This window comes from Melozone crissalis, unplaced genomic scaffold (genome assembly GCF_028551555.1).
Source record: "Melozone crissalis strain CALT ecotype California unplaced genomic scaffold, PUWL_Pcris_2 ptg000006l_1, whole genome shotgun sequence".
NCBI lineage: Eukaryota > Metazoa > Chordata > Aves > Passeriformes > Passerellidae > Melozone > Melozone crissalis.
The window spans coordinates 32,156,297-32,184,099 of record NW_026535784.1 but is presented as its reverse complement, the minus strand read 5'-3'; the positions used below and the strand labels follow the sequence as shown (position 1 = coordinate 32,184,099).

The window sequence follows — 27,803 nt, the reverse complement described above, 5'->3', positions numbered from 1 at the left end:
TACTCCACATGATAAGGCTTTCTACACTTAACCTCCAGATTTCACTAATTAGCCCAAAGTAAAGCATTGAGCTCTGTGGGGATATCATGCTTATTAACAATCAATTCAAGGATAGCTAGACTTCAAAAGAAGCATCATGCTAAAGAGAAAAAAGTCCTACTGGTGTACTTGGTAGAAAACCAGGCAGAAGAAAGCTATAAAATACTACAAATCTTAGGAAACATTCATTATAAAGTGAAATTCAACAACAAAATTTTAAAAAACATGAAGAAATTAAACAGAAGTTTGATTTTATTCTAATATGCATTATAACATAGAAAACCTAATGTTGAAACTATAGTTACTATACTTCACTCACAGGATGCTCTGTGGTGATTTAGTATGCACTTCTCTAAGCTTTTATCCATCTCAGCAGAGCAAACTGAAACGCACATGTATCTAAGGTTTTAAAAACTGTATTATAAGATCGCATAATGCAAGTAATTAAGGACTGCACATGAAAAAGACTAAAGACAAGACTCTATGCTAGTTTAATTACATCTTTCTGAAGTGAATACTCAACTGTGTATTACTAAAGCTGCATACATACAGCTAGAATAAGGAAAAGACCATTTTTTGTTTACTGAATGCGTAATAAAAATACTTAAACATTAATTTAAAAGAAAAAAATCACAAACACAGCATGCTACACAGGTAAACTAGTTTATGCTAAAAAAAATCCGATTTATATTCCTGTAATCTACAGGGAATTTGTAACCAATTTTGCCAAGACTTGTCTAGGTTCTTTTAATATTCTGTTTGGGAATACAGAAATTTCATTGGGAAATTTCTATTCATTCCATTTCATCAGTACAATGATTTGCATTTCAACAAGTGTGTAGATACAATCTTTACAAACTCATTTATGAGTAAGCAAACCTTAATTTCTTGTATTACAGAGCTGAAGAGCAACACAGATAATTTTAATAATACCACACAATATTCTAGTGCAAACGCCATCACTATGCAGTACTTCCATGTTTGAGATTTCTTATCATACCCACAAAGTGGGTATGATCTAAATGTGTTAGAAACCAAATGTTTTGTAAGTGCACAAATGATACATGCTCATTTCATTTTAAAAAAAAAGAGGTATGCAGGGAAAGAAAAAAACACAATAGAGAACAGACCTGCATCACTCATTACTTAAAAAAATTATTTTTTAAAAATCAAATTAGGCCTCAAAATACAGTTAGATATATCATGTCCAAAATACAGTTAGATATATCATGTCCAAAAACCAGCTCTGTTTGCTGCTACTAGCTAACTCATAGCCATGCAAGTAAATGGAAATCAGTAATCTGTAATTTCCATAAGAAACCGTAGAATCACAGAATGCTTGGGGTTACAGGAGACCTTCAAGATCATTTACCTACAACCCTTTTGCCAAGGGCAGGGACACCTTCCAGTAGACCAGATTGCTCACAGCCCCATCCCAACCTGTCCCTGAACACTTCCAGGGCTGGGTCATCTGCAGCTTTTCTGGGCAACCCGTTCCAGCGTCTCACCTCCCTCACAGTGGAGAATTTTTCCTAATATGTAATGTAAATCGACCTTCTTCCACCCTGAAGCCACTCCCCCATGTCCCATCACTCCACATCCTTGTAAAAGTCCCTCTCCAGCTCTCTTGCAAGCTCCCTTCAGGAATTGGAAGGTTGCTCTAAGGTCTCCCTGGAGCCATCTCTTCTTCAGAGTGAACAACTACAACTCTCTCAGCTTGTCTTTATAGGAAAGGTCTTTTAGCCCTCTGATCATAAAAAAATAAATACCTGCTTGTGTAAAACAGTACTAATTTTAATCCTTGTCTCAGGTATAGTAATTTTCTGCTAAAAGTTTAGCATGAAACAAATCATATTTAATGTATTGAACAAATGAAAACTAATTTGCTTTGGCAAGCTTTCTGTAAATTACAACAACTGACTTACCTACTTGCACAAGCTAAAGAACTGCATTACCTCTACTTTAGGATACATGGATGATTCCTCATTCCAATATCTAAATGAAGCACAAGATGATTTCTGACTCTCCTTAATCTTAGGTACCAAGTAAATAAGCAGTGGAATTTTTTTTTAAAGGAAAAAAAATATTCTTATATTAATTTCACAGATCAAGGACTAAAGACTAATTCAAGCTCTCTGGAAGACATTATTACAGCATCTAAAATGTTATTGCTTCTATTTTCTACTCCACTTTCCTGCTGAAGATTACAGTCCATTTGGCAAGGACAATAGGAAAAAACCCCACGTGCTAGCTCATGAGCAGGCACAGTTCATAACCTGCCCATTAGCCTAAGCTGACTTTATCAGTAACCTTCAGCAGAAGACAGGAGTGATAACAGTTGGAATTGCTACAGATAAACCTATCAAAGATCATGATTCATCACAAAGTGATCTGCCCAATGTTATATATTCAGCTTAAGAGCTGGAACTTAACAGTAGCTTACAGTCATAACTAAAAGACAGCTCTCATTAACGCACTTTATTACTGAGGGCAAAAAATGAAGTTTCTGAATTCATTCCATAAATTTCAGGTTTTTTCTGAGTGCCTCCTATCCTTCCTTCTTTTCTATAATGTCCAACTCTACCCAAGTCTACAAAGAGATAGAAAAACTCCACAGCTTACTAAGAATATTCTCTCTTGCAATATAGAAATTTTTAAAATTCACATACTGTAATATTTTCATATGGCTGAGCTGGGAAGGAACCTTGACCACAGGAACCTGAACTGAAAAAATATTTCTAGATTTGGTCCAGAACACTGATGCAAGCCCATCTCTTTCAGCAAATTTAGCTGGAGTTTATTCTTTTACCCATTTTAGTATGCTTATTTTGCTTTCTTTTAAAATTCATCAGAGATACCTTGCATATGTAACACTGGATGAACACATAACACACTGATCAATATTTATGAATGTATGAATACAATGGTTACTAAATATAGCAGTATACTGATGGTGTTGCTGTGCCTTCATCTTCACCTACAGGCTGAAGTGAAAACAACTTCCCAGTACAACCTATCATTTGTTCAAAAGGAAATGAGTGTCATCCTTCCTCTGAAAACATGTTATTTTCACAGCTTGCTACACTTATTGCAGTGGACAGTAGGATAAGCTACTCAGGTAAGAAACTTTAGCAGAGAAGGCAAAAACAAATGAGTGGTGTGTAAAATGCATGATGACTACAGGAGACTGTCTTGTGACTCAGATTCAATCAACTCTCCTTGATCCACTCAAATGCACTTGTTGAGAATTACAGGCCTCAGCTCCCTGTCTGCCGGAAACAGGATCTAAATGATAACCCAATTCACTGAATTTCAGAAAGTACTTTTGTATCATAATATAATCTTTCCACTAAGAGCTCAGACTTCAATTGAAAAAAAAAAAAAAAAACAACAAAGAAAAAAAAACACAAAGAAAAAATGGGGAAACTAATAAAAGATTATTTGTTGCCACTCTTCTCCACAAAAATTTCCACATGTTTGGATCACCTCTTTTATAAAGAAATATAATTTGCCATAAGTTTATCCACCACGTGAATGACTGTTAAGAAACCAAAAAATTCTTATTTGATGATAACTTATTAGCCTTTTCCACAGTTGTTTACAGAATGTGTACACTGAAACTAATTTTCAGTATCTTCACTTCACTTATATACCTACAGAAAACAAGAAATACTAATTTTGCCACAACAGAAATTAGTACTTAATACTATCCAACTACTACTTAAGTTATACATTTTTAAGAGCCACATTTAAATTACACATTAACACATATCAAAGACCTGAAATCCTGAAGGATCCAGTGGTTCTCTCCTTACTTTTACCAAAGAAGACTACTATTAAACCTATTTTACTGCCTTCTTCATCTACATATTTATTTATAAATAAGACCAGTCCATTCAAGATGAAGGCAGCAATTTGCCTCATCAATCAATGCTGCACCCAAAAATAATTTAGGGGCAGGAACTACAGGATAGCTCATTACTTCTGTCCCAGTAATTTCCAAAATAATCTGTGAGTCAGAAATATTACTAAAAGAAGCAATTTCTACAGTAGCTTGGAATCCTAAGTTCTCCCTGTCTGACACATCAGGTTTTCATAAATGAAAGATTTCTCCTCCACATCTGTCAATGAATATTTAATTTCACACTATTTGATACTATCCAATGTTGAGTTTTAAAAGGTTTATAGTAAAATAATCTTAAATCAATTTTGAGTATTAAAACTACAAATTCTTTTGGAATACAAACAATACTGATAACATATATAAATCACCTTTCAAAAAAATGAGATGGTACAGGAACTCAAAGTGCCACATGGCACTGACTTGTTCATCTAGCCAGCACACTGACAGTTTTCCCTTCCACCTTCTCTTTGAGTTGATGAAATAGACTGATCTTCATCTGAGAAATCCAGGTTCATCTTAGCACCAACAGTCATCCATTGAAAATTTGTTTTCTTAAAATTGTGCCCTCTAAGGTCACTGAGATGCTTTTTAAGAAGCAAGAACAATAAAAAGCTCAAAATTTTCAAATTCAAAAAAAAAAAAATTCTCACTGTGAGTCAAAACCTGCTTAACATACAAGGAATTTTGGAAACATTTAACCTACAATTACATCTCAGTCTACAGATGATCTTTAGCTATGGCTAAAGACTTTTCTGCCCAATGAAAAATTTCACTTTTTACTTACTTTATATCTATTCCAATATTATTATAGCATAATTTTAGCATGCTGCCACCAATGGCACTTAATATGCTCACCATATTGAGCATTTAAAGCAATTTCACTTTTGAGAAATTAGGGAGAAAAGACCACCCTTCATGCTGATTTAAATTAAATGTTGTAAAATAAATGTAGCTGATCTTCTTGAATCTGAGATGCATAGTAGCCCTGGTAGTTGTTTTACTCCCTTCTTCATTTTGTACTGACCTTTTGCAACTGACTCAAATAACTGTGTTTCTTCTCCTGCCATGGCCTGCACGAGAGCAGAAGTGACTTAGAGCTCTTCAGCCTGTAGCTGGGTGGACAGTGCCCACTTCCCACAAACAAGAGCGGAAAAGTCTACAGCCCCATATGGAGAAAAAAAAGCCTATGTATTTTGGGAAGTACTCAAGACATTGAAATACTGGATAGGGGATTTTTGCTGTTATTTTAATTGACTATCCTATTTTGAGGGGAGCTTTTTGTTTTTGAAGAAAAAACAACTTCTGAAGGAATCCTCAAAGTAACCATTTCACTCTAGAGAGGATTGCATACTGTGAATACCAGTGAACACCAGTGAACTAGTCTTCTGCAGTTCAGGACTACTTTCACTCAGCTGTGAAGAGGCAGGATTTCAGACATTTACTATTTTTCAGAGGTACCTATGGGCTACCTGCAGTGGATCCCTGTGGAATACCAGTCACTGGGAAACCAAAATCACAGTTCATGTATGTGATCAAAGCTGCAGTATCTAGCATCTTAACAGTCAAGTCTTTGCCAGTCTAGCAAAAGACATTAAGAATATAAACACAATTGGGTCGGAGAGAAAAGAATTGATGCTGCCCCACCAACGGTAAAAACAGATTTCTGCAGAAGAGTCTTACGGGACACATACACTTCCTGCCGCAAAAAATATGCCTAAAATTAGTTTCAGAAACTAGCATTTAAATTAAGATCTCTCACAAGTAATTGTCATGGAAAGCACACTGAATTTCAACAAGAGCAAGTGTGAGGCAAGGATTCCATTAATAAACCTTATCATTAAATCTACTATGATTAAGTCTACACTCACAAAGGCTACTGCTTATTAACAGATCTTTCTCATTGCAGGAACATATTAGCTTAAGAGATAGATGAACAGCTTATTTTTACTGTTAAAATGCTGGAGGCTAAATTTAGTTTTTCACAGTGACAGCAGCTTTGATGTGCCTTGGTGGCACATTTCATTGCTATGTTATCTCTACAAACTGGAAAATCCAAACACTGAAAGCACACACAGGAAAATGCTGGTGGATATGCTTAGCATTTAACAGTCTTGTCTATTCAAGGATGATTCACTTCAGAGAAGCTTCCAGCACAATGTCACTTGGAATAAGAATTTCTCCTAATTTTGTCGGCCTTGGACTAAGCAGCATCCAAAGCAGAGCAGTGATGTAAGCTAGACTCCAATGTTTTGGGTCCCACCTCCAGTCAAGAACAGGCTGGGCCATGCACTGGTAATAACCTTGGCAGCACTCTCCTGTGCTTCCAGCACTGCCAATACTAATGAAACAAAACCAGACGCAAGAGGTTCCTTAGAAACTTTGTGTTAATGCTGCCTGGCTGAACTATCTCTAATGCTTGTACTAATTATCCCTGAGTAGATTAGACCACAGAGTGCCAAGCCAGTACAGCAATCCTTTCTGTGCACACTCTGCTGGGTGACTGCATTTCCAAATTCAAAATTATATTAAATGATTCACACCAACAGAAAGTGCAACAAAGCCATGAGTTTAAAAATCATTATAGCTACATTAAGACAATCACCGCTGATGCACCCTGATTACAAGAGATTAAAAATACATAAACTCAAGGAATACATAAAAGTAATTCACATATATAAAAAATAATCAAGTGATAAATTAAAAAGTAGAAGGCAAGCAGTAAAACACACCCATGAAAACCTTAGTTTTCCATTTTATTTGAAGTATTGCACAGAGTAAATGAAGAATGTGCAAAGGGAACAAAGGGATGGTTTCTACACACCAGTAGTTCAGCTTTGTAGTGCCAACATTTTATATGGCCCATTACAGGCCCTTTTATTCCCTCATCTGCATGCATCAAGTAGAACAGTTATTCTTCATCTAGAGCCATGATGAGTATGTACTTGTACTTCTCAATAATACTACGTTTGTAGAGCCTCAGTTGTTCTCTCTCCTTGGAGGTGGAAGACTGGGGTTCTATTTTACTTTTTCAAAAAAGAAACACAGTAATATTACACTGCTCAGCGATTCTTCTCAAATATAGATTTACTAAGCTTTCAAACATTTTGTGCAGTAACATAAAGTACACAAAATTTAATCTTTTTTTTCTTTTTCTACCACTTAGAAAGAAGCTACTTGAATAGGAAAAAGGCTAGATAGTGTGCAAGGTCATATGAATAACTGAAGTCCACATACATCTCACTGTACTTTGATATTAGTATTTGGTACTAGTATTAAGGGAATAACAGTAAACTAAAATTAGTGCTTTTGTTAATTTTTCCTTCAAATTTAATAGCAGTCATATAATGCCCACAGGATCACAGAGATACAGCACACATGAAACATAATATTCACAGCTACATATGCTTCTAGTGCTGCCATTTCAAAAGCAATTTAACTTGTAAAACAACCCCTTTATTTATGATTTGCCAAATATTAGTTTCTTTCAAAACAATAATGCTCCAACATTTGAAAGCTTATCCCAAGAGGTACTATTTTCTCATAAAAACAGAAGTCAGAAACAAACAACTTTCTCCTAAATTAATCTCATCTTTACATGAGGAAAATGAGAAGAGAAATATCACAGCTAAGCCAACACAAACAACAAAATGTTTTGTTCCCCATCTGACAGTCAAAAAGTGAGGAAAACCACACTTAGAGCCATGGTTAATTAAGCGCTTTCTAGACAAAATATGCAATCAGAATCATTTTATCTCATCAAATTATTCACTGTGGATACAACCAAAGAGACTAGGGAAAAAAAAAGAAAAAAGTTTCTATTTCCATAAAAAGCATCATTCATACCTGCAATACATGATCCAACACGGCATGAGCTCTAACCACCAAACCACAGACGTCTTGGCATGGATTTCCTCTAACCTCTACTGGAGCACTGAAAGCGATGACAAAACAATTCTCTGGCTCAATGACCCCAGCACTCGCCTGGGATGTGAACAGCTGGGTTTTAATCCTTTTTCCAGTGAATATTTTATTTTCACAGAGTGGAACAACTTCACTTGTTCCCCTTTAGAAAGGGGGCCAAAAGTCTACATAATTAAGCCACTACAATCACTGGTACCAATCTTCACAGCACATTAAATACTGAACCAAAGGCTGACTTACCTTAATTGAGGTGATTCACTTAATGCAGATTTAAGCCATACTGACAAAATGACAAAGCAGAGAAAAAATGGGACTTCTACATCCAGTACAATTTTTTTCAATGTTTTTTTGAAAATATTGTATGCAAAGACAAACAAAAATCAGAGAGATCAAGTACAAAATATCTGTTAGCCCTCAATCTAAACAGCTAGCCAACATTCCTAGGTCCTTGCTGACTCACCTTCATTAGAAAGACAAAATGAAATTCAAAATAATACTTACCAACAATATTCATAAAATCATGATTTTATCCAAAACTAACACGACCAAGAAACAGCACCCTTTGCAATTTGTTGGTGCTATCAGAAATTACTGTGCTCCCTAGAGTGTCATCTATTGCCTTGGTGGTTCATGCAAAGCTCTGATGCATTTCTTCCTTCTTGTTAACACTCTCTCAAAAATTCCATTTCTCTTCAGGCATGCACCAATGACCTAGCTCTGCTATTTATGGTCAATTTTATCAGTCTTCATAGAGTACTCTTCCCTGTTCCAGACTTATTCTGCTTAAGCAGCAGCTTTATTGTTTCAGCCACCAAAGGAACACTAAGACCAGTGTCCCCCTAATGAAGGATATCTACTGCACTTACTGATTTTTACCAGATCTGTTTTTATGGAAGCCATTAACACTCCTCTGTATTCCAACAGAATATTTTCCAATGTATATTTTAATAGCAAAGTTCAAAACTGCAATTTTATTTCTATAGTTACAAGATCCTGAAAAATATAAACATAGCGAGTGTTTACGTAAGACCACTTTGGACAGCTTTCATCCATTAAATTTCACATGCTGAACAGACAAAAGAAATCTGCAAGAAGTATTCTTGTTTCACAACACAGAACAAATCAAATGCTATTTCATGCACCAAGTACCTCTACTAAGATATTCAAATTCATTTATCCTAAATAAAAATCAACTACCTTGTCCAAAAAGAAAGCACATTTTGGCATCTAATGGTATGTTCAGCCTAAATTTCAATAATTAGAATCCACACCCAAAACCAGACCTCTGTGGTAATGAAAAAGCCCCAACAATTTGGTGTTAAGTTTGGTCTTCTTTTGCAAAAGCAAAGGGTTTTCCTTAAGTTAAAAAAGCCACATCTCACAAAAATTTCATTGCCTCTACTTCTTCCCCAAACATGAAGCATGCAGAAAGAATATGAATCTCAGGTTTTAAACATATTTATGCATTCAAGTCTAGAGAACTAGTGCATAACTTGATTTTGGTTTATATGAAATCTTAAAAATTTTTACTTATGTTCTAGTTTTGAGCACCAGAAGTACTTGGCTTCCCAAGAATTAGATGCTGTTCCCAGGAAGATGCAGGGTGCTAGCCTTACAGTGCAAATAGCAGTAGTTAGAAGAGAGAGCAAGATATTTCCTAAATGAAATTGCAGCCAGTGTCCAGATCTGAGGGTTAAGATACCTGTTTAAGCACAAGGAAGAGTTCTCTGACATCACAAGGTATTTTACACAATCAAAACTTACTAATTCCTGAGAGCAACAACTTGAAGGTTGGCTTGAAACACAGAATGTGGAATACTGGAACACTTTGTTTTCCATTTACAATTGGTGAGACTATGCTGTGGTTACTGCATACTGGGCTAAAAGGTTTTTCAAGCTGTAAGACATGCCTGACTACAATGACCAAGTTAGTGTGGTTTGATTCAGATAAACTACCTTGAACTTCAAACCTCCTACGTGCAACTGGCTTCAATCTGACAGTATCTAAGTGAAGCAGCACTGAAATCCCTTGTAAGAAGAAGAAAAATTTCATACATTCAGAGATTTCTTCCAGGGACTGTACCTCTGAAGATTGGAAGTCCATTTCTTCCATGACTGCAAGTACAAAACTGTCTCTAAAATAATTTTATTTCTTTTTTAACCATTTCTAATATAAGCTCTTACTGTGAACTGAGCAGTACACTACAGACAAAAATATACACCCACCTAGGCAACCACAGCCTACAAACCCCAAGAAAACAGGCACAAACTTCATCCACCTATCTGTCTCAGTAACTCATGTAACTCCCAACAACACCAAAAAATAAGGAACTGTGTGGTAGAGCCTAACTGCACACATTTCAAAATCTCTAAAAGGAATAAGGATGCCACATTACATAAAGTTTTACTCAGAGAATATTTTAAAAATGGCACTTTCTACGTAAAATTCGGATTGCTGCAGGGAAAAAACAGAACAAACACTTCCTGACATGTGAGCTGGTTTAACTCATACCCCCAGTTTCCTTGGATTCTTTTAGAGCAAACTCAGAAAATTTGAAACCAGTATTATACTTCAAAACAAAAAAGTCTATCAAACACTATACATACAATTAGGAATATTCCTTTTTTAACTGTTTAAGACATAGTACTTAATATTTTATTTTTAAATGGAAAACCCACACCACCTGTGTATGGACTGCAGAGGATAATCAATTTCTCTTCTACACCATTTAAAATAAATTATTATGTCTTCCATGCTGTTCCATTAAATGGTAGGGTGATAAAAAAACAAAAAGGAAAGCATAAATGACATCAGTTCCTGTTGCAAGCAACACAATTCTGAATTGAACACATGAAAAAGTATGATTTCTTGAGAAAAGAGCATAAACCCACAACAGGAGCTGAAGTTTCCTTGACCCTAAATGTTTCTTTCTGGGTCCAGAGGTTTCAGTACAAGAAGATAAATATTTATTGAAATTTTAAACTACCTTGGGAACCCATTTCCAGAAACAGCCCACTAGTTATTCTAGTTCTGCACTGAAAATCCAATTCCCTTATTAGTTAAAGTAAACAAAATCTCCCTTACAGAAACCAATATATTTTGAAACCATAGTTCTGGAAAGATAGTTCTTTTAAAAGTATTACAGAAAGGTGAGCTGCTCCAAGAGATTGAAAACATACTGAAAACATTCCATTGTTTTTCTTGGAGAACATGTACCATAAAATCCATTCGTCTTATCATCACGACTGAATTCAAAATAATAGATGGTGACCATGCTCTGTAATGCCAGCATGGCGTTCAAATCCTTATTGTCATTTATTACTAACTGAAGGAATAGACAAAAGACTTAGGAAATATGGAAGTAAGATGAAAGAAAATGCCATCAAATCAAAACAGTCACAGATGATGTTTATTTTTTCTTCATTCTTTGAGAATCTTTTTGAATTTCCCATCAATTCCTAGGACACTAGCCCCCCTTTTTGTATGTTCTTTTTGAGTTCATTTAATGAAATATAGAATTTGCAGCTTTATCGGTTCTATAAGAACAATGAGAATACATTATTAGTAGTAAAATAGACATTTTCAGAATCCTGTGAAGAATCTTAAAGTGCTTGAGAGAGATGGCAGAAGTAATCTTCAAAGCTCTGAATGGAAGTTCTTTGACCATTTTGTAACTGTACTAGTCTGTCACATAATACATGACACACTATTACAAAATAAACAATGGAAAATAAGATACACAGTATTGAAATACACACACATACTGAAGGAAACAAGATGGCATGTGAGTCAACACATTTACATTTCTTTCTCACCTCTTGTCTAGCCAACACCTCCATAGCAACTTTTCTATTTCAGTGCTCTCCAAAACCTTCTTCAAACATCAAGCTACCTCTTCAGCTTGCTCCCGCAGCACTTCCCCCTCACCAAGTCTCTAATTCAATTCCAGTGAGCCAAGAGTCATTTGCTTGATCCCATTTCCTCTCTAGTATTTTATCTAATTGGTTTATTGTTATGTTCCAAGCCTACCACCACAGTTTGTTTTCTTTCAGAACCACTGTCCCTCTTCCTTCTTTATTACTTGACCATTTGGGTATTTATCATCCATCATGCTTTTCAGCCATCTCCTCCCAGAAGCCTTCTCCCTCTCTTTCAATGAGATAAGTGATTGCTTTCATGCCTCAAGCAGAGATGTGTGTTCAGCTCTTCTGCCACCCTCTCCAACTCCTGGACTTGCTTTGAATTCTACATCGGAACAAGTTCTCCAGGGAAGTGGTAGAATCGCCATTCCTGGAAGTGTTCAAAAAATAAGTAGATGCGGCACTTCATTATATGGCTTAGTGGTCATAGTGATATTCAGTCAAAAGTTTGACTTGATGATCTTGGAGGATTTTTCTAACATTAATGATTCTATGATCCACTTCCTCTGTTCCTACTCTGGTGCTGTGTGAACATGTCTGGCAGGAATCCTCCTGTTAGGCTGAATTCTTCCACTACATATGGCTCTTTTTAAATTCCTCCAATTCCACTACCTCAGGAGTTATGACCAGAAAACAGACACAGCTTTAGCTCAGTAGTGTTAGAAGAGTGAAAACTGAACAGAAGCAATATGCAGACTGCAGTGGTGGCCATGGCCACACTATCAACATAATCTTCTTTGCGGTCTTTAAATTCTAGACCCCTGATTGCCTGAAAGACTTGCAAAAATAGCTTGTGAAACAACCATAAGAAGATTTTAATCTGCATATACACAATAGCAAGGAAACAAAACTGCTATTTTTGTCTACCTTACTCTATATTTAAAATTTAACCTAATTTTATTGAGTTGCAAACCAGGAATTAATGCATTTTTTAAAAAAATCCTTTATTCACTCTTCCTCCCCTCAAACAAAGCGATAGTCATTTCACTTTTTCCTCAAGTGGTAAGTACTAGTGGTTATGCATATGCTGAATGGCAATTCAGATCAGCGTTTCTCAACTTTAAAATCGATCTGTCTTCTGCAAGATTATCTATTCATCTGCTTATTGACTATCCCTGCCCTGCTTAGTCCCAAGACCTAAGAGGATTACAGAACCTGGTGGCAAGGCTGAAGGCTTGTTAACTTAATAAGGCTGTGGATTTAAAACTGTGTTAAATTAAACAGGTTTTGAAAATGGCTTAAGTCTGCTAGAGTGGATAAGATTTAAGAGTCTCCTTTCTTTATCTAGCTCCTGAAAAAGACCATGTGAGATGGAAGGGCACTGGCACACATGAACAAGTGAAGGTCCACGAGACATTGATTTTCTTTTAGCAAGCTCTTAGCTTCAGAATAAAAGCTTCTTCACTACTCAGGGGCACTTTACCACAGTGCAGTGAACTCAACTTTACTGGATTTGTTTAAAATAAGCTTCTAGAACAGCTATGCCCTACATATGCCAACTCAGATTGTCATCTGATTATCCTTGACTATTTTCCATTTTAACACTTTTAAAAGTCAGAAGTGCTTAATTCTTATCCATTTTTAATATAAATAAAACAAAGACTATAATCTAAAGGGCTAAGATGGTATACCAAAAAAGAATAATTGAAGAGACGTGCTTCAAATTATTCAGTATTGATATTCTGTCACCCCTGTGCAAGTAAGACTACGTTTCTTCTCTTGGGTTCAGCAGCTTGACAGTCTGGAGGAAATGCATACTTTTGTCTTTAATCAGAGCTTTCAAAATCTTGTCTTGTAGAACTGTGGTTCACACAAGGTAAAACAGTGGTTCAGTTCTTTAAAAAGCTTTCAATGCACATGTATATTTTGAAAGCTTAGATGCTGAAAAGAGAAAGTCAAGAGAGGTAATATGCAATATTTCCTTTACAAGAAGAGGAAAGCAGAGTTATATCATCTTTCTGCAACACTAATGCCATGAAATAAAATCAGTTTTATTTACAAAGAAATGCTAAAGACTGAGGAGCACTTCAGGTATGACGAAATCCAACAGGACACTTGATGCCAGGCTTATCTTCTGAACAGCACTGGCAGCAGTCCTCCACTTCAGAGAGGAGGAGAATGTTATCTGTATTAATATTTAAACAACACTGAAATGCTTACCTTTGATCAAAATGCATTTATGATTAATAGCATACTTCCCAGCTAGAAACTAGAAAATTATACTTTGCACATTTACACAATATAAAAATGGACTATCTAAATTTGACTCTGAAAAATCAAGAAAGGTAGAAAGAACAGGTAAACACCAGAACAGAGCTTTTAGTTCAATTAAAAATAAACAAAACCCAAACAGAAATTCACACTATATTCAAAAAATGAGATGTGGAAGGCCAAGCATATGAGCAATATTTCAAACAGAATTACTGTGTGAGAGGAATGGCGCACAATAGAATGTTGTCCTCATTTGTAGGAGATCAGACACGTCCTTGCAGGTTCTGGCTTTTTAATACTTGAAAATTTAAGTGCTTATGCTGGGGGAGGGAGGGGCAGGAGGTAGAGGAGATTAATCTAGAGCAAAATAAGAGGGGAACAAAGACCTAGACAAGACATTACTTAAAATTCTTAAGTGGTTATACTCTTACACTACAAAAACTTTATTTGGACAATAAATCTCATACTGGGTGCCACAAGTGTAAAATGAGATCCACAACCCTAAGCTTCTACGGGTACAGCAGATTGCTCATACGCACACCACAGTTGACTTTGGTGTACCTAGCAGGCTCAGATTCTGAGACACTTTGGGCAACAGTGTCCATAAATGAAACATTGACTTCTGTGTTTCACTCTTCCTTCAACTGGAGAATCCAAATCTGTAGGTTTCCAGGCAACATTGAATGACATTTTAAAGATACATATATAAGCATCACATGTCTAAAGAATTAAAAATACTGGACTTGATTTCCCTCTTTGGAGTGATTTCCCTTCTCTCCAGAGCATGTTTCTGAGTCCCAACAATTTCCTGACATTTTAGAGGGTGCAAATGTGAAAACAGACTTAACCAATTGCCAGTGTGCAGACCAGCTGGGGTTCTGCACCCAAACTGCATGGCAACTCTGGCAATATCCATGGGAAAGGGATAAGGTGCTCAGTGCAGCAAAGCTCTAAGCTCCCAGCATTCAGCTTGACTGCCAAAGGACAGTTCTATCCTCTTCCCCTCGATACCTAAGAGAGATAAGGAGTGCAGAAAAGAGCACTTGAATGTGTGACCATCCCACCTCAGGACCACTTGCTTTCTAAAACTAATCCAGCTCACCTCACAGCAGCGATTCTCAGTCCAAAAAAAACAAACCCAAAAACCTGCTCTCCAAAAAGACTCTGATTTAGTGATGTGAAAAGTGAAGGATTTGATCTAGTTCAACTGACTCAAGAATTCACTGCTGATTTTCCAAGACAAGTTTTTCTGTCTAACACAGAGGGGTCTGACAGGAAATGAGATTTAACAGATGCACACTTTTCCTCTGTCAAGGCAGTAACAAGGTGTATGCATGAACAGGGCTGACCAGTTGATATTTCAGTTTTAATTACTGAGACCCACTCTTGCCCACACAAGAATGAGGATATAGTCAGTGATTTAAAGGAGAAGAAGAAAAAGCAAAAAGAAAGAATAATCCCAGGAGGCTAGGCAATACAGTAATATTAACTTACACTTTATGCTCTTCATGTATTTGGCAGATCTTAGTTGAATATACTACAAGGCTGTACATAATCCACATATCTCAATAGAAAATTTTCTTTCTTATTGTTTATTTTTTGTTCCTTATGTCTGACACAGTCATGGACAAATGGGACACAAGAGGTAAGAAAACTAGATGTTTTCTTTTTCTTGGAAGTGGTACAGTAAAATCAGAGGCAGGAGATTGTTTGAATAAAGGACAACAATGGAGCCAAAGAAAAGACCAAGGAAGGTGTTAAGCATATCATAGGGAGAAGGCCAAATGCACTGCAAGGGGAAGTTCACCAAAAGAAAGACAAACAACTGATCATAACAAGTTTCCAGTTTTATTATCACAGCTGCAGTTAAAGCTTTCTGTTTTCTGCAGTTCCTATCCATGCACTACACTGAAGTCCCATTAAAAACCATTTCACTCAGTTAAAGGAGAGGGGAGAAGAAGGATTTCTAGCTGATGCCATCCCAACCACTCTTCATACCGTGCATGATGCCACCAAATGCATTGCAGAAAGCCAGACACTACACACAGAGAAACACAGCAACAGCACTACTGACTGACTTTTCTAACCAGATCCTGGATCACCTACGTAAAACAATTTTGTTGGTATTTGATTTTTTTGGTAATATAAGAAAAAAATTCAAGGATTTTTATTCTCTCTAAAAAACTGCTTCCCTTCACAAGCCCATTAAAAGTAACGGCTTGAGACTTCCCCTTTCATGCAAAAGTTTAAATTTTCTGAATGATCAAAGCTTTTTGAGCACAGCAACTCACTGGCCACATTAAAGTGGAGGAAAAAAAGACACCATTTCATTTCATGTAGGTGGTTTTAAACAAATGGAGGAATATTAAATAATATTTAATACATAAATGGAGGAATATTAAACTGGAAAATGAAGGGAAATAGAGACAGCTCTCTCTTCCACATGAAGACAAAAAATAAAAGCTTGTAAACAAATTAAAAAGGGATTTCAGATTTCAGTATCACATGTAAATAATGTGGACTTCTTTAGTTTATAGATCAGTTTACTTCAAAACCTAATTGCTTTCTAAAAAAGGAGATTACACTAGTTTGACTGCTATTTTATCAAGCAGATTAATGGTAATTGGCAGGTTCAACATAGCTATGCGGGTGCAAAGTATGGAATTAAACATTTCTGCATTATCAACACAATTTACACTGGATATTCTCTTCTTATTCTTTTCAAAACAGATTCAAATCTACACACCAGTGTGCCAGTTAGATGCAGATTTCCCTAGCTGAAGGGCGGACTATGACTTCCACAGATGTTTCAAGTGTCTGGCTTTTCCTCACTGAGGTATTCATGTGACTTCCTATTAAACATCCAAACAAAATTAAATCCTTTTAACAATGTGACACTAAGCATTGCACCGTCTTTGGGACAGGAAATGGATTATGAACAGCTCTCCAGTAATGTGGAAGTCAATGATTTAGAGTTAACAGCAGGATATACTGACCTCAACTGAGACTGTGGAACCATTGTAAAACAACCACGGATACATCCAATATTTTAAGAAAGTCACTGTCTGCCCTGGAGAGCATAAAGTCTAAATAGTGAGTCACACAAAGAAAGTACTATCAGTCATATCTGCAGATGGGAAACAGAGGCACAAAGAGCTTTGAGTGACTCTGTGCAAGGTCATAAAGGATGTCTGTAGCAAAGCCAGGAACTGAGCCCGGAAGCTCTCAATGCCTTTGGATACAGAGACAGTTCTTCCTTTTGCTTATCCTCCTTCTCTACCTAATTATTTATCTCTGAAAGGGAACACACAAACACCAGGACATTGAGTCTCTTTTCTTTCATATTTATGATCTCCATTAAATTTTCTCTAGTTTCACATAGGATACAACAGTGTTACACAGAACTAATTAAAACTGTACAAGAAACTGTAAACATAAAAGCAGAATCTGGTATCTCAGCAAGCATGACATGAAACAAAAGCATGCATATATGATTTGCAAAGACTTCACAAAATATTTTCTAATGATCACTGCAGAACATGAATAGGTGTCTATCTCCAGATTCTCAAATATTACCTGGGAAATTCCCCCCCATTCCTTCTTCTTTCCCCAGATTTATATGCTGAGCATGATGCCATATGGTATGGAATAACATTTTGGTTGGGGGGGGTCAGCTCAAAGTCAGGTACCATCAAGCAATGATTCTCCAGCCTATGATCACAAATAACAGTCATGAAGCCAACTGCATTAGCCACTGTTTTTTGCATATTTCTACAACTGCTTTTTCCTTTAAATGGGTATACTTGACAATCTGATCTATTGTGACAATGGGAGCCTCCTCTAAGAGTACTCCTCTAGCAGACTTTTACCGATACAATTCTTGTTCCAACATGATTTAAACATCTGTTCCAATCTACACCTGTTGCTATGCATGGCGATCCCCATATTTATTTACAATAATTTAATAAAGTTATTGATCCATGAATGCACATTTTTCATCCTATTGTTATCTTGTAGTCTAAAAGGTTTCTTTGGATACTTAAGTTCTGCCAGGATCTTCATAGTCCAGCAAGCACCATGACTACAAAAGTAGCAGTTGTTTTGGCTCCTGTCAGATTTTTGCAACATGCTCAACAGCCAAATTGTGAGAGGTGCACTCTGAGCTCTCCTCTCCAGGGTGGTCAGGATAAAAGAAAATTGATTGCTTACATCACCCATTGAGTCTGAGAGAGAAGCCCAACCTGCTTAAATCCACACAGACCAGAAGGTGGCCCACTGTCCCTATTGCCCCAAGATGTGTGGCAAGATCAAACACCACGGCTTCGGGTGCAAAACCTGCTCCATTTATTTTCCCTTCTGCCATTGCAACTGTTTCAGCAGTTCCCAGGCAAGCCTACTGGATCACAAATGACAACTGCTGCAGCAGTAGAGATGCAGCAATTAAAAAATTTAGTATTGCTTTTCTTGTTAAACAACCATAAAAATGGATGCACGTATTTACATGACACAGCAAGTATTAGCAGAAACTCATGAAACAATGTCCTGTTAGTGGGTCCTTCTTTCCTCTTCAGTGTAAAAGAATTTATCACAAACAACTCAGATGCTCAGATACTAGTGGCTCTAGCCCCCTTTAACACCTAAAGGAGCATTTTCCAATAGCCTGTAACGATTCTTTTCCCTCATTTCAAGTCAACTTCAGCAAGAACACTATCTCCAGAGTTTCTAGGGGCTTTCCAGAATAAAAATAACCAAAAAGGGGAAAGCTTCAGGACTTTCACATTGCACTGTAACATTTCTTGATAAGATTTTCCACTGACATACAGTGGAATATATTCAAATTGGATGTGTGACCATCCCACCTCAGGACCACTTGCTTACAACATTACACCATCAATTCTTACTCAGTATAAGCATCAACTGCATCAGGAATGTCCAATTTGTGAGCTAGTCATGCTTTTCTCTTGTTAATGGAGGTCATTTGTATTCTTCTGGTAGCTCTTCCTGCCTACATTTGGTCGACAAAATAGCTGAAAACCTTACTACAAAATATTTCCAACAGTGATGAGGTTTCAGACTATCTAGACAACTCTCCTCTAGGTTCTGCGGAAAAGAAACCCCAACTTCAGAAAGCTGGTCTATAAACAAACTAGAAGGAGACTTGGTATGTCTTAGGCAAATACAAATTCCAAGGAAAAGTTAAACATGGATCATCTTAAATCTGCCCAGGAGAGAACAGCTCTCCAACATCCAGCAACCCACGCACACAGCTACATGTAAGACTCCTGCAGTAAGCATATCCTTGTAAAACTGCCACAAGGAACTTAGGATAATTCTTGTTTGACATACTCTGTGAAAGTGAAAAAATTAATAACATGAGCATAAACATAAAAGGATGGACCCTAACATTTTGAATGCTCTTTTGAAGGAAACAAGGCTCATGTGATCATGCAGTCCCTCAACAGCCCAACTTGCTCCTGAAGACCAGCTGCAAGCAGATTTGACAGCAGGCTGGGGCTCTTACAGCTCTTCCAAGCTGTCAACCTACCTGAAGGTTTTCACTTGAAAAAAAGTAGGAAAGCATTAAATTTGCATCTGCACCAGAGAGGAAGCTGCAGTATGTATATAACTGTGGTCCCTGGCAAGCTGGCTGCCTGGGACAGAACTGCTGGGCACACAGCAAACACAAGTTTCCCATCAGGTGCAGTCCAGCCATACCAGAGAAAAGCACAGGAGGCTTTGTACACCAAAACAGCAGGGAAACAAAATAGGTTAACACCTTGCACAGAGAAATTGCCATTGTTACAGGAGTGAAAGCTTAGAGAGGCGACAGAAAGAAAGAGGTTACTCTAGTGGGGGGCACACTAGGCACAAGATTTGTTAATCCCCACCACCCACCCAGCTCCATTAGTTTTAAGACTCAAGGAACCATTTGTTTGTTTATTGCCATGTGTCACCACATACATACAGAGAATGCAATATAGTGTGCAATTACAGGGCTGGCCACTCCACAGTCATTGATACAGTTCAGGAAATCACACTGCAGTACACGCTGTATTAGCCTTTTCTGAAAATTATGGCATTCTCTGAAAGGGCATTTATGAGCTTAGTATTACTTCAGGGTATAAGCAGAATGTTTATGACTTGACAGACTTCATCCACATTCACTTCATTTAATATAACAGCAACTTTCATTTACTAGTTCCCCTTCAGCAAAATTAGTTTAGGAAATCTGACTCTGCCACTCATCTAGAAACAGATTTTCCTCTTCAATTCCCAGGGAGGAACTGTACTTGCAAGCATCTTTATGTTAGAGTTAGCAAAACAAACAGGGCATTCATTTCAACACTGTCCATTAAAGTGGCATTTTGCTTTCTGGACTGTTTTTTTTCCAAAACCACTTTTCATATAGAAAACAGAAAAGTAGTTCATATCTCCACCTTCTTATCCATCAAAGTAAAGGTAGTGGCTTCCTAGTAAAAAAGGCTCTGGACAAAGCGGACAAATGATGACATCATCACCTTTCCCTGTCTCCCAAAGGAAAGAAGGCACAAGAATGCCTATGAAAGTCCAAAACTAAAGATGGAATAAGACTTACTGTAGAACACTAAAAACTATCACTAATATACAATGAGTATCAGTTACTGCATGAGGAATGCATATGGTCACAGTTTTAGTGGCACACGGTACAGGATAAGCTGAAGCAACCTTCCATGTGTTATCACTTTCTACTCTGCACAACATCTGGAAATGCAAATGTTGCAAACAGGATATTATAGAACATTTAAAAAAAAAAGATAAAATATTCCATATTCAAGTTATTTTGTCTAACAAGGCTTTGAGAAACTCTGGAGTGCAGTCTTTCGTGCACAGCACCGTACTGGAAACCTTTTTGGAGGAGAAGCAGTCTCTGAAAATACAGTTATTTACAGTGGTCAACACAAAAATACATAAACAACTTATAAGGGATTTTTGTTTTAAGTTGAAGAGCATTTGCAAATGCAAAGTATGATGATAAACACCTTAAAGTTCTGGAGAAGACCGGACTGGTTTTGATATTCCTGATGCTTCTTTGTAGTACTTTTTAAGGATTCTACATTCTGGAAAGAAAACTCACCGAAACCACAAAAACAAACCACTAACAGAAAAACCTCACAGATCACCTTCTCACCAATTAATGTATATACAAAACAAAACTCATTAGCAGGAAGTGAGTTGATAATTATAATTTCCATATTCTAAAGTAAAGAACCCAATAAGATCTCTAGCAAGCAGAGAAAGCAATATCAACTAGTGGAAAATCAACTGTATTTTAAATCCTTATGTTAGAGGATAAACTTAAAAGGTGTATCCAAGATCTTTTGGAGAGATCCCAATCATGTCAAGTACATCTGAGGAAAATCAGTGTTAGGCTTCCTTCACTGGGTAAGTAAACTGAATAATTTAGATACCCTTCAAAATAAAGACTAGTCCTGCCAAAAATAGGCTCAAGTCCTCTTCTTGAAACTCCTTAAGACATTTCATAAAAATCTAATAAACTCTGCAAGACAGAAACCACCTAAACCATTCAGAAACTCCACTTCACACACAGGAACTTAAACAAACTGGGCAGCAAAACCTTTCAGAGAAGCTGTCTTGCTTTGTCATTAGATAAAACAGAGCAAGGTCTGTCATCTCATAAAATTACATTCCCTGACACAGGTTCTAGAATGTATAATCATAAATGAGGCTACTGAGTCTTGATTATAAGGTATGACAGAGTTTACAGGTTGCATAGCTCTTAGGAAGGAACTAGAGTATATAAAGAAGGCAATGTCTTCCCATCATGGTACATACAACTTACAAATTCCCTAAAAAAATACTTGAGGAAAAACTAATAAAGAAATTATGAGGACTAAGAGTACAACTTAGCAGACTGCAGAAATTAAAAAAATTTCTTTTGAAGGAAAGAAAGTAAAAATTTAGATACTTAGAAGTCAGTGGCAAAACTTCTCTGCTCATGTTTAACATTTGTTATTTCTAACTTAAAGGAAATTCACTGGTTGTAAGAATCATTTCAGAAAGTGCAGGAGCCAAAATGAAATCTCTAGTCTTGCAGCTGACAAACTAAAAACAATACCAAATGTCCTTCACAAGGTCTCCATCCTGAACAATAACTTAACTCAAGGTTTCCACATAAGTTACCTTGCTCTATTTGACTGTCTATGAATTGGACAGTTAAGGATTTCTTCTTCTTGCCTCAAGAACTAAGTTTCAGTTAGGAAGCATTTATGCAACATTAAACCAACACTGATAGGAGCACCAACATGCTTTGCAAGATATCTATACATATTCTCAAAATTACATTGTTTTGCTGTATTAACTATCTGACTGCCCTTATCCCAAAGCAGAGGCCATCAACCATTCTGGAAAAGCCAGGAATGCAACAGAACACTGTCACCACGTGGTACTTACCTTAACAGGAGGGCTCCGAGCTTGCACCCTTTGCTGCTGTCCAGCCTGGGAGCTCTGCGGGTCCTTGGATGCGCAGTTGGCTCCAGCGGCGATGGGGACCCTCAGCGCGTTGGTGCCGGCAGTGCCACCGCCGGCGCTGGGTTTGCGGGGCCTCTGTTTGATGCCATCCAGGAGCCTAACCAGCAAAATATTACTGGGCAGCTCGTCAACACCGCAGTCCACTAAAGTCCGGCACTCGGGACAGCGCAGCTCGCTGCGGGAGCTCACGATGCCCAGCAGGCAGCGCTTACAAAACGTGTGTTGGCAAGGCAAGACTTTCGCAGAAGCGTCAAGGCGCTCTAAGCAAACAGGACACTCCAACAGATCCAGCAAAGCTGATTCATCCATTTTCCTTGGATTATTTAACCAAAAAACAAATCTTTGCAGAATTTGTGTGTTTTGAGCACTGCAAGGGTATCATGTTACATCCATTCCTCTTCTGACTGTGCTCTAAAATTTTTTGAGGGAAAACAGCATTAATAAGCTGGAAAAAGTCATCAAAACCATTTTATATGATGATGTTCATACAAAGAGCAAAATAGGAGATCACTAGACTAATTAAATAAATGAAACACAAATACAGTAATAGCAATTGACATCAATGTATCTATTCATTTAAAATATTTTAACAAATGCTAACAGCTAAGGCTTTTAAATTCAAGTCCCCATAAATTTCAGTCAGAGTGGTTTTATTTACTCAAATTATTCTAGAACAAAGAGCTACCCCCAGTACAGCAGTAATAAAGCTTACTTTTCATAGTTCTTAATACATCAGTCTCTCTAAACATCTGAGATTAGCTTTCTTTCACAACAAGATGACAAAGGTGACTACAACGGGGTCCAAAACCACACAGCCTACACCAAGGGGAATTACATTTATGCCAACACTAAACCAACAGTGAACTACGTTTCTACCCTTTCTATGAAAACTACTGCAGCACATTACACAGCTCAGCCTTAAAAACAGCCTCCAGCTCACAGGGTTTTAAGCTCACCGCAAGCACTGACAAGAGGGTTCATTACAGTGCCGCCTTAAAGAAGCGCTTCAAAAACTATCGCGAAGTGATTTACAGCAGGAAGTGCTACTGCCATATCGTTAGGACAACACGAGCGCTGCGTATGCAGCCACAGAGGCAGGGGCGAGCCCCCGGCCAGCTCCAGCCTATGTAGCGACGGGTTGGCAAAGGGAGAGGGAAAAAAAAAACCCCAAACACCACTAAAGAGCCCCCCTAAAAAAAAAACATTCTGCGAGAAGTCACACCAGGATGCTTCGCTGGCAGAAAAAGGCTCGCTGACCTCGGCAGTGCCCAGCGCCGGGCGAAGTTGAGCGCCTCCCGCCAGCCCCCGCAGCCGCCTGCGGGAGCGGCGCCCCCGGCTCCCCAGGCGCCCGTCCCGCACCTACCTGCTCTCGGGCTCCGCGCCCGGACCGCCTCCCCGATCCACTGCTTTATATTCCCCTGCTCCCCGGGGGAACAGCGACCCGCAGGCGGGCGGACACCGCGGCGGCGGCGCGCAGGGGTCCCTGCGGGGACACGGGGCGAGCGGGGACGGCTCCCCGGGAGGTGGGGGCGGGCGAGGGGCACGGCGCTGTCACCCCGCCCCAAGGCGCTGGCACAGGGAGGGAGGGGTCGGGCCCGCGGCCCCTCCGCCGCACCGCGCCGAGTCGCCCCTCGGGGAGCGCAGGAGTCCCGGGGGAGCTCGAGCGCCGCCCCCTCCCCGTCCCTCACCCGGCTCTCACCGTGTGGCCGCGCCGCCCCCGCTTTGTTCCCGTGAGGAGCCGCCGCCGCCGCCGGCCCCAGCGCTGCCTCTCCCGCCGCGGCAGCGCCGAGGCTCCCGTGCCCTCCCCGCCCGGCCGCGCAGGGGCCGCTGACGCGAGGCGCGGCACCGCCCCGCCCGGCACCGCCCCGCCGAGGGGCCGCGGGCAGGGAGCGGGGGCGGGCCCGGCGGGTGCCCAGCGGCAGCACCGCCCCTCGCGGGCGGGGACGGGGCGCGGGGCCGCCTCGTTCGTCCTCCCCGCCATCCGCACCTCGCTGGGTGCCTCGGGCAGTGGCTGGGGCGGTGGGAGGGCGCAGAAGGCTTCCCGGGACGGGAGGAGCAGGCGCTTCCCCCTGCCTGTGCCTTGGGGGCAGCCCGGACGGGCACCTGGGGCTGCCACCCGTCTGCCTGGGGGCGGCGGCGGCGGCGAACGAGGAAGAGGGACGGAGGGAGGGAACGAGGGTGGGTGGTCGCTCGCTCGCTCCTCGCAGGGCTGCCCCCGCTCGCTGTCTGTGGTGAGTCGTACCCGGAGCTCCGGCCTGCGGCTGCCAGGCCCCACAGAAGGAGGAGCCGCGATGCCCGAAGCCCGTTGCGGCCCGCCCAAGAAGGCACCTCAGGCTGGGCGGGCTTGTGCGGGGCGGGGGACCCTCCCTGAGCCTCCCCCGGCGGTGCGGCCGCAGCTCCCGGCGCCTCGGGGGGGACGCGGTGAGGCCGCGTGGTTCCCGCTCCGGGGCCGCCGTGCTGGGCACGGGCCGGGAAGGAGACGGGGCTGCCGGGTCACGTCCATCGCCGCCCTCGGGTGCGGCTCTGCTCCCTGGGGCCCTTGCAGCACGCTTGTGGTGAGGTCATGGCCATGGTCAGTGCTGGACTTCGCAGCGCTGGATTAACAGTTGGACTCGCTGATCTTGGTGGTCTGTTCCAAACGAGACGGTTTTGTGATAGGACTGCTTAATTAAATAAATGATGCCAGAAAATTGGTGAGTGCCTCTCTTCACACACTCCCCCCACACACCTCTGTATTCAGGATATGATGCACTAGCTTGTGGGGTGTTTTGTGTGAGATACTTCTCTGCAAGACTGTGGGAATGAAGGAGGAAGTAAACCCTAAGATACATACAAATTAGCATAAATCAAAAAGAAGTTAAAGCCTGTTCTTTTTAAATGAAATGCGACCCCTTTCTACGGGTGATGAAAAAGTAGACGAATGTTTAAGTTCCAGTTATCTTGCCAACTGCAACTCAAAAAAGAAAGCAATCCAAAAGTTTGTGTGTAGCTCTAGCTTTCAAGTTGACCCTAAGAAATGGTATGAAACTGTCAGGGGAGGTTTAGTTTGGATATTAGGGAAAATTTCTTCACCCAGAGGGTGGTTGGGCATTGGAACAGGGTTCCCAGAGAAGTTGTCACAGCAAAAGACTGACAGAGTTCAAGAAGCATTTGGATAAGGCTCTCAGGCTTGTGCTGTGGCTCTTGGGGCTGTCCCGTGCAGGGTCAGGAGCTGAACTTGATGATCCTTGTGGGTCCCTTCCAATTCAGGATATTCTATAACTTTAAATTTGCAGTCATCCTTACTTGAATTCTGTGTGTATATGTAAAAACGCAGCTGCTTTTTTTTTCTTTTCCTTTTTCACGCATGGATTGTGTAGGTTTGGATAAGCTGATAGTGTGACAGTCTTTTCTGTCTTACTTCCTAGATATGCTAACTTGATTGTTTCCAATGGTAATGATATTCTCTGATTATTAGGATTTCCATGTAAGTACTCATCACACTTCATCTCTAATATTTTATTTTATTTTTCAGTTGTAGTAGTGGAAATATTGAAGCTGCTAAATATGTACAGTTCATTAAGAAATAAGGTTTCCTCCCCCATGAATTCTGGACTTTAGGAAAACTGATACAGATGGGTTTCTGGTCTATGTCTGTGCTTTCCAGGGAGTATTGTAACATAAATAGAAGGGTATAAACATCTGATACATAAGAATATTCCTATGTCTCATAGTATTCCTCTATCTTGCCATGTCAGTGCTGTCACTACAGAAAAAAGCATAATCAGCACATTTGAAACAGACTTGTTGAATCTAAACAAAGTCTCATCTCACAATTGGATTTCACTTTTGGACTTAGCTTCTTCAAAAGATCTCATAATTTGCCAGCATAGTTTTGTAAGCAAGACAATTACTGTTGTTTAAACTTAGTTTGCTGCCTAAGGAATGTAAAATATCTATTAAAATAGTAAAGGAATTTACAACACAAGTGGTGCACCAGGGAAGCAGGATGAAAGTTCAGGGAAGCAGGATAAAAAGATTACCCCTTTATCAGGGCTGGTCTTTGTTTTATGTAAAGTCTGTAAAATACTAAATACATTGTGGAATACAAACCAAAGCAGTAAACACTCTTAAGAGTATCAGGTAAATATGTTACTTCCTGAGCAGTAGCTGTAGTTAATTTTCAAACAATTATCATCCATGTAAAAAATGTGTGGGTGTGTGCAGATGTCTGCCACTGCCCTCTTACACATGAAGTGTTTGACTCAGAGAGCCTGGAATACTGTGGTGCAGCACTGAGAGGAACAGAATTGCTGATACACTGAAGAATTTATTCTTTCTTGCTACCAACTGTAAGCAGGGAATTGCACTCTTTGGACATCTTTACGTGAGGAGGCCTCATTTCTTGAAATTCTGCCATCCTTATGCACAGTTCATTAGTTTCTTGTACAACTTTTACTGAGTACATGATGCAAAGGGCAGAAATCCCTTAAAAGCACAGATCTGAAAGATGAGGCCCTCCAGTTACTCAACCACCTAGATTTCTACAATTATAATGTCTATTAATATTTGTTTGTATTTTACACATTTTTGGTGTAATGAATTGTACTTTTGTCACTGGGTTTCAGGCACTTTTTTTTTTCCTCCAATGTATGTTGTTTCTTTTCCCCTGGAAGCTGTTGAGTAAAGGAAGAAGCAAAGGACAATAGGAAGAACAGCAAAAGATAATGTTAGTAGCAGAAAGAACTGGTAACACCATTTTCTTTCCTTTTTTCTGTGTCTGCATCCTTTGTGCAGCAAACGCATTGTGGTCTCTGCACTCCTCTTTCACCAATACCTTCTTTTTCCTCTTTGGGCTGAACAGCCTAAATGCCTCTCCCCATGTCTTCAGCCCACTCTATTAAAACAGTCACACTTTCTATTTTAACTAACCCTTACTGCATTAATTCCTGTTTCTGGCACATTTCCAAGTACCTTTAGTTTTCCTCTGTCTTTAAAATGTGAGACAGCCTATACTGTTCCTGGCTTTGGCTGGCACTGGTTAATTGATAAGTTGGCAGCTTACAAGAAGAGAGAACAACATCTGCTGCACCCTTTGCTGTATGAGGGACATTCAATATTAGATTAATTTTTATATGACCACTGTTTTCTATGAAACCTCTAGAATCTTAAAATCTTTCCAGATATTCCATCAGGTTTTGCCAATGAATTATTGGGAAGAGGGGCTGGAAGATGCACTCTATAGTTATCTGCATCTAGTTTCTTAGGAAATTTAATGGATAAGTTATATGTTATATTT

General features: G+C 39.4%; 1 protein-coding gene across 2 annotated transcripts in view; it reads right to left on the bottom strand.

The window, feature by feature from the left end:
• SH3RF1 (SH3 domain containing ring finger 1) overlaps window positions 1-24,296 on the bottom strand; it is an 84,217-nt gene extending 59,921 nt beyond the window's left edge. Inside the window, exons 1-2 of one of the 2 annotated variants that reach the window (XM_054295700.1) lie at window positions 24,225-24,296; window positions 22,448-22,936 (exon numbers count right to left, since the gene is read on the bottom strand). In XM_054295700.1, coding sequence (XP_054151675.1) covers window positions 22,448-22,834 — 387 coding nt within the window. In that variant the 5' untranslated portion in view covers window positions 22,835-22,936; window positions 24,225-24,296. Of the gene's footprint in view, window positions 1-22,447; window positions 22,937-23,888; window positions 23,945-24,224 lie in introns of those variants that run through there. The other variant, XM_054295701.1, reaches the window with a different exon arrangement.
• Between the last annotated feature and the right edge of the window lie 3,507 nt (window positions 24,297-27,803).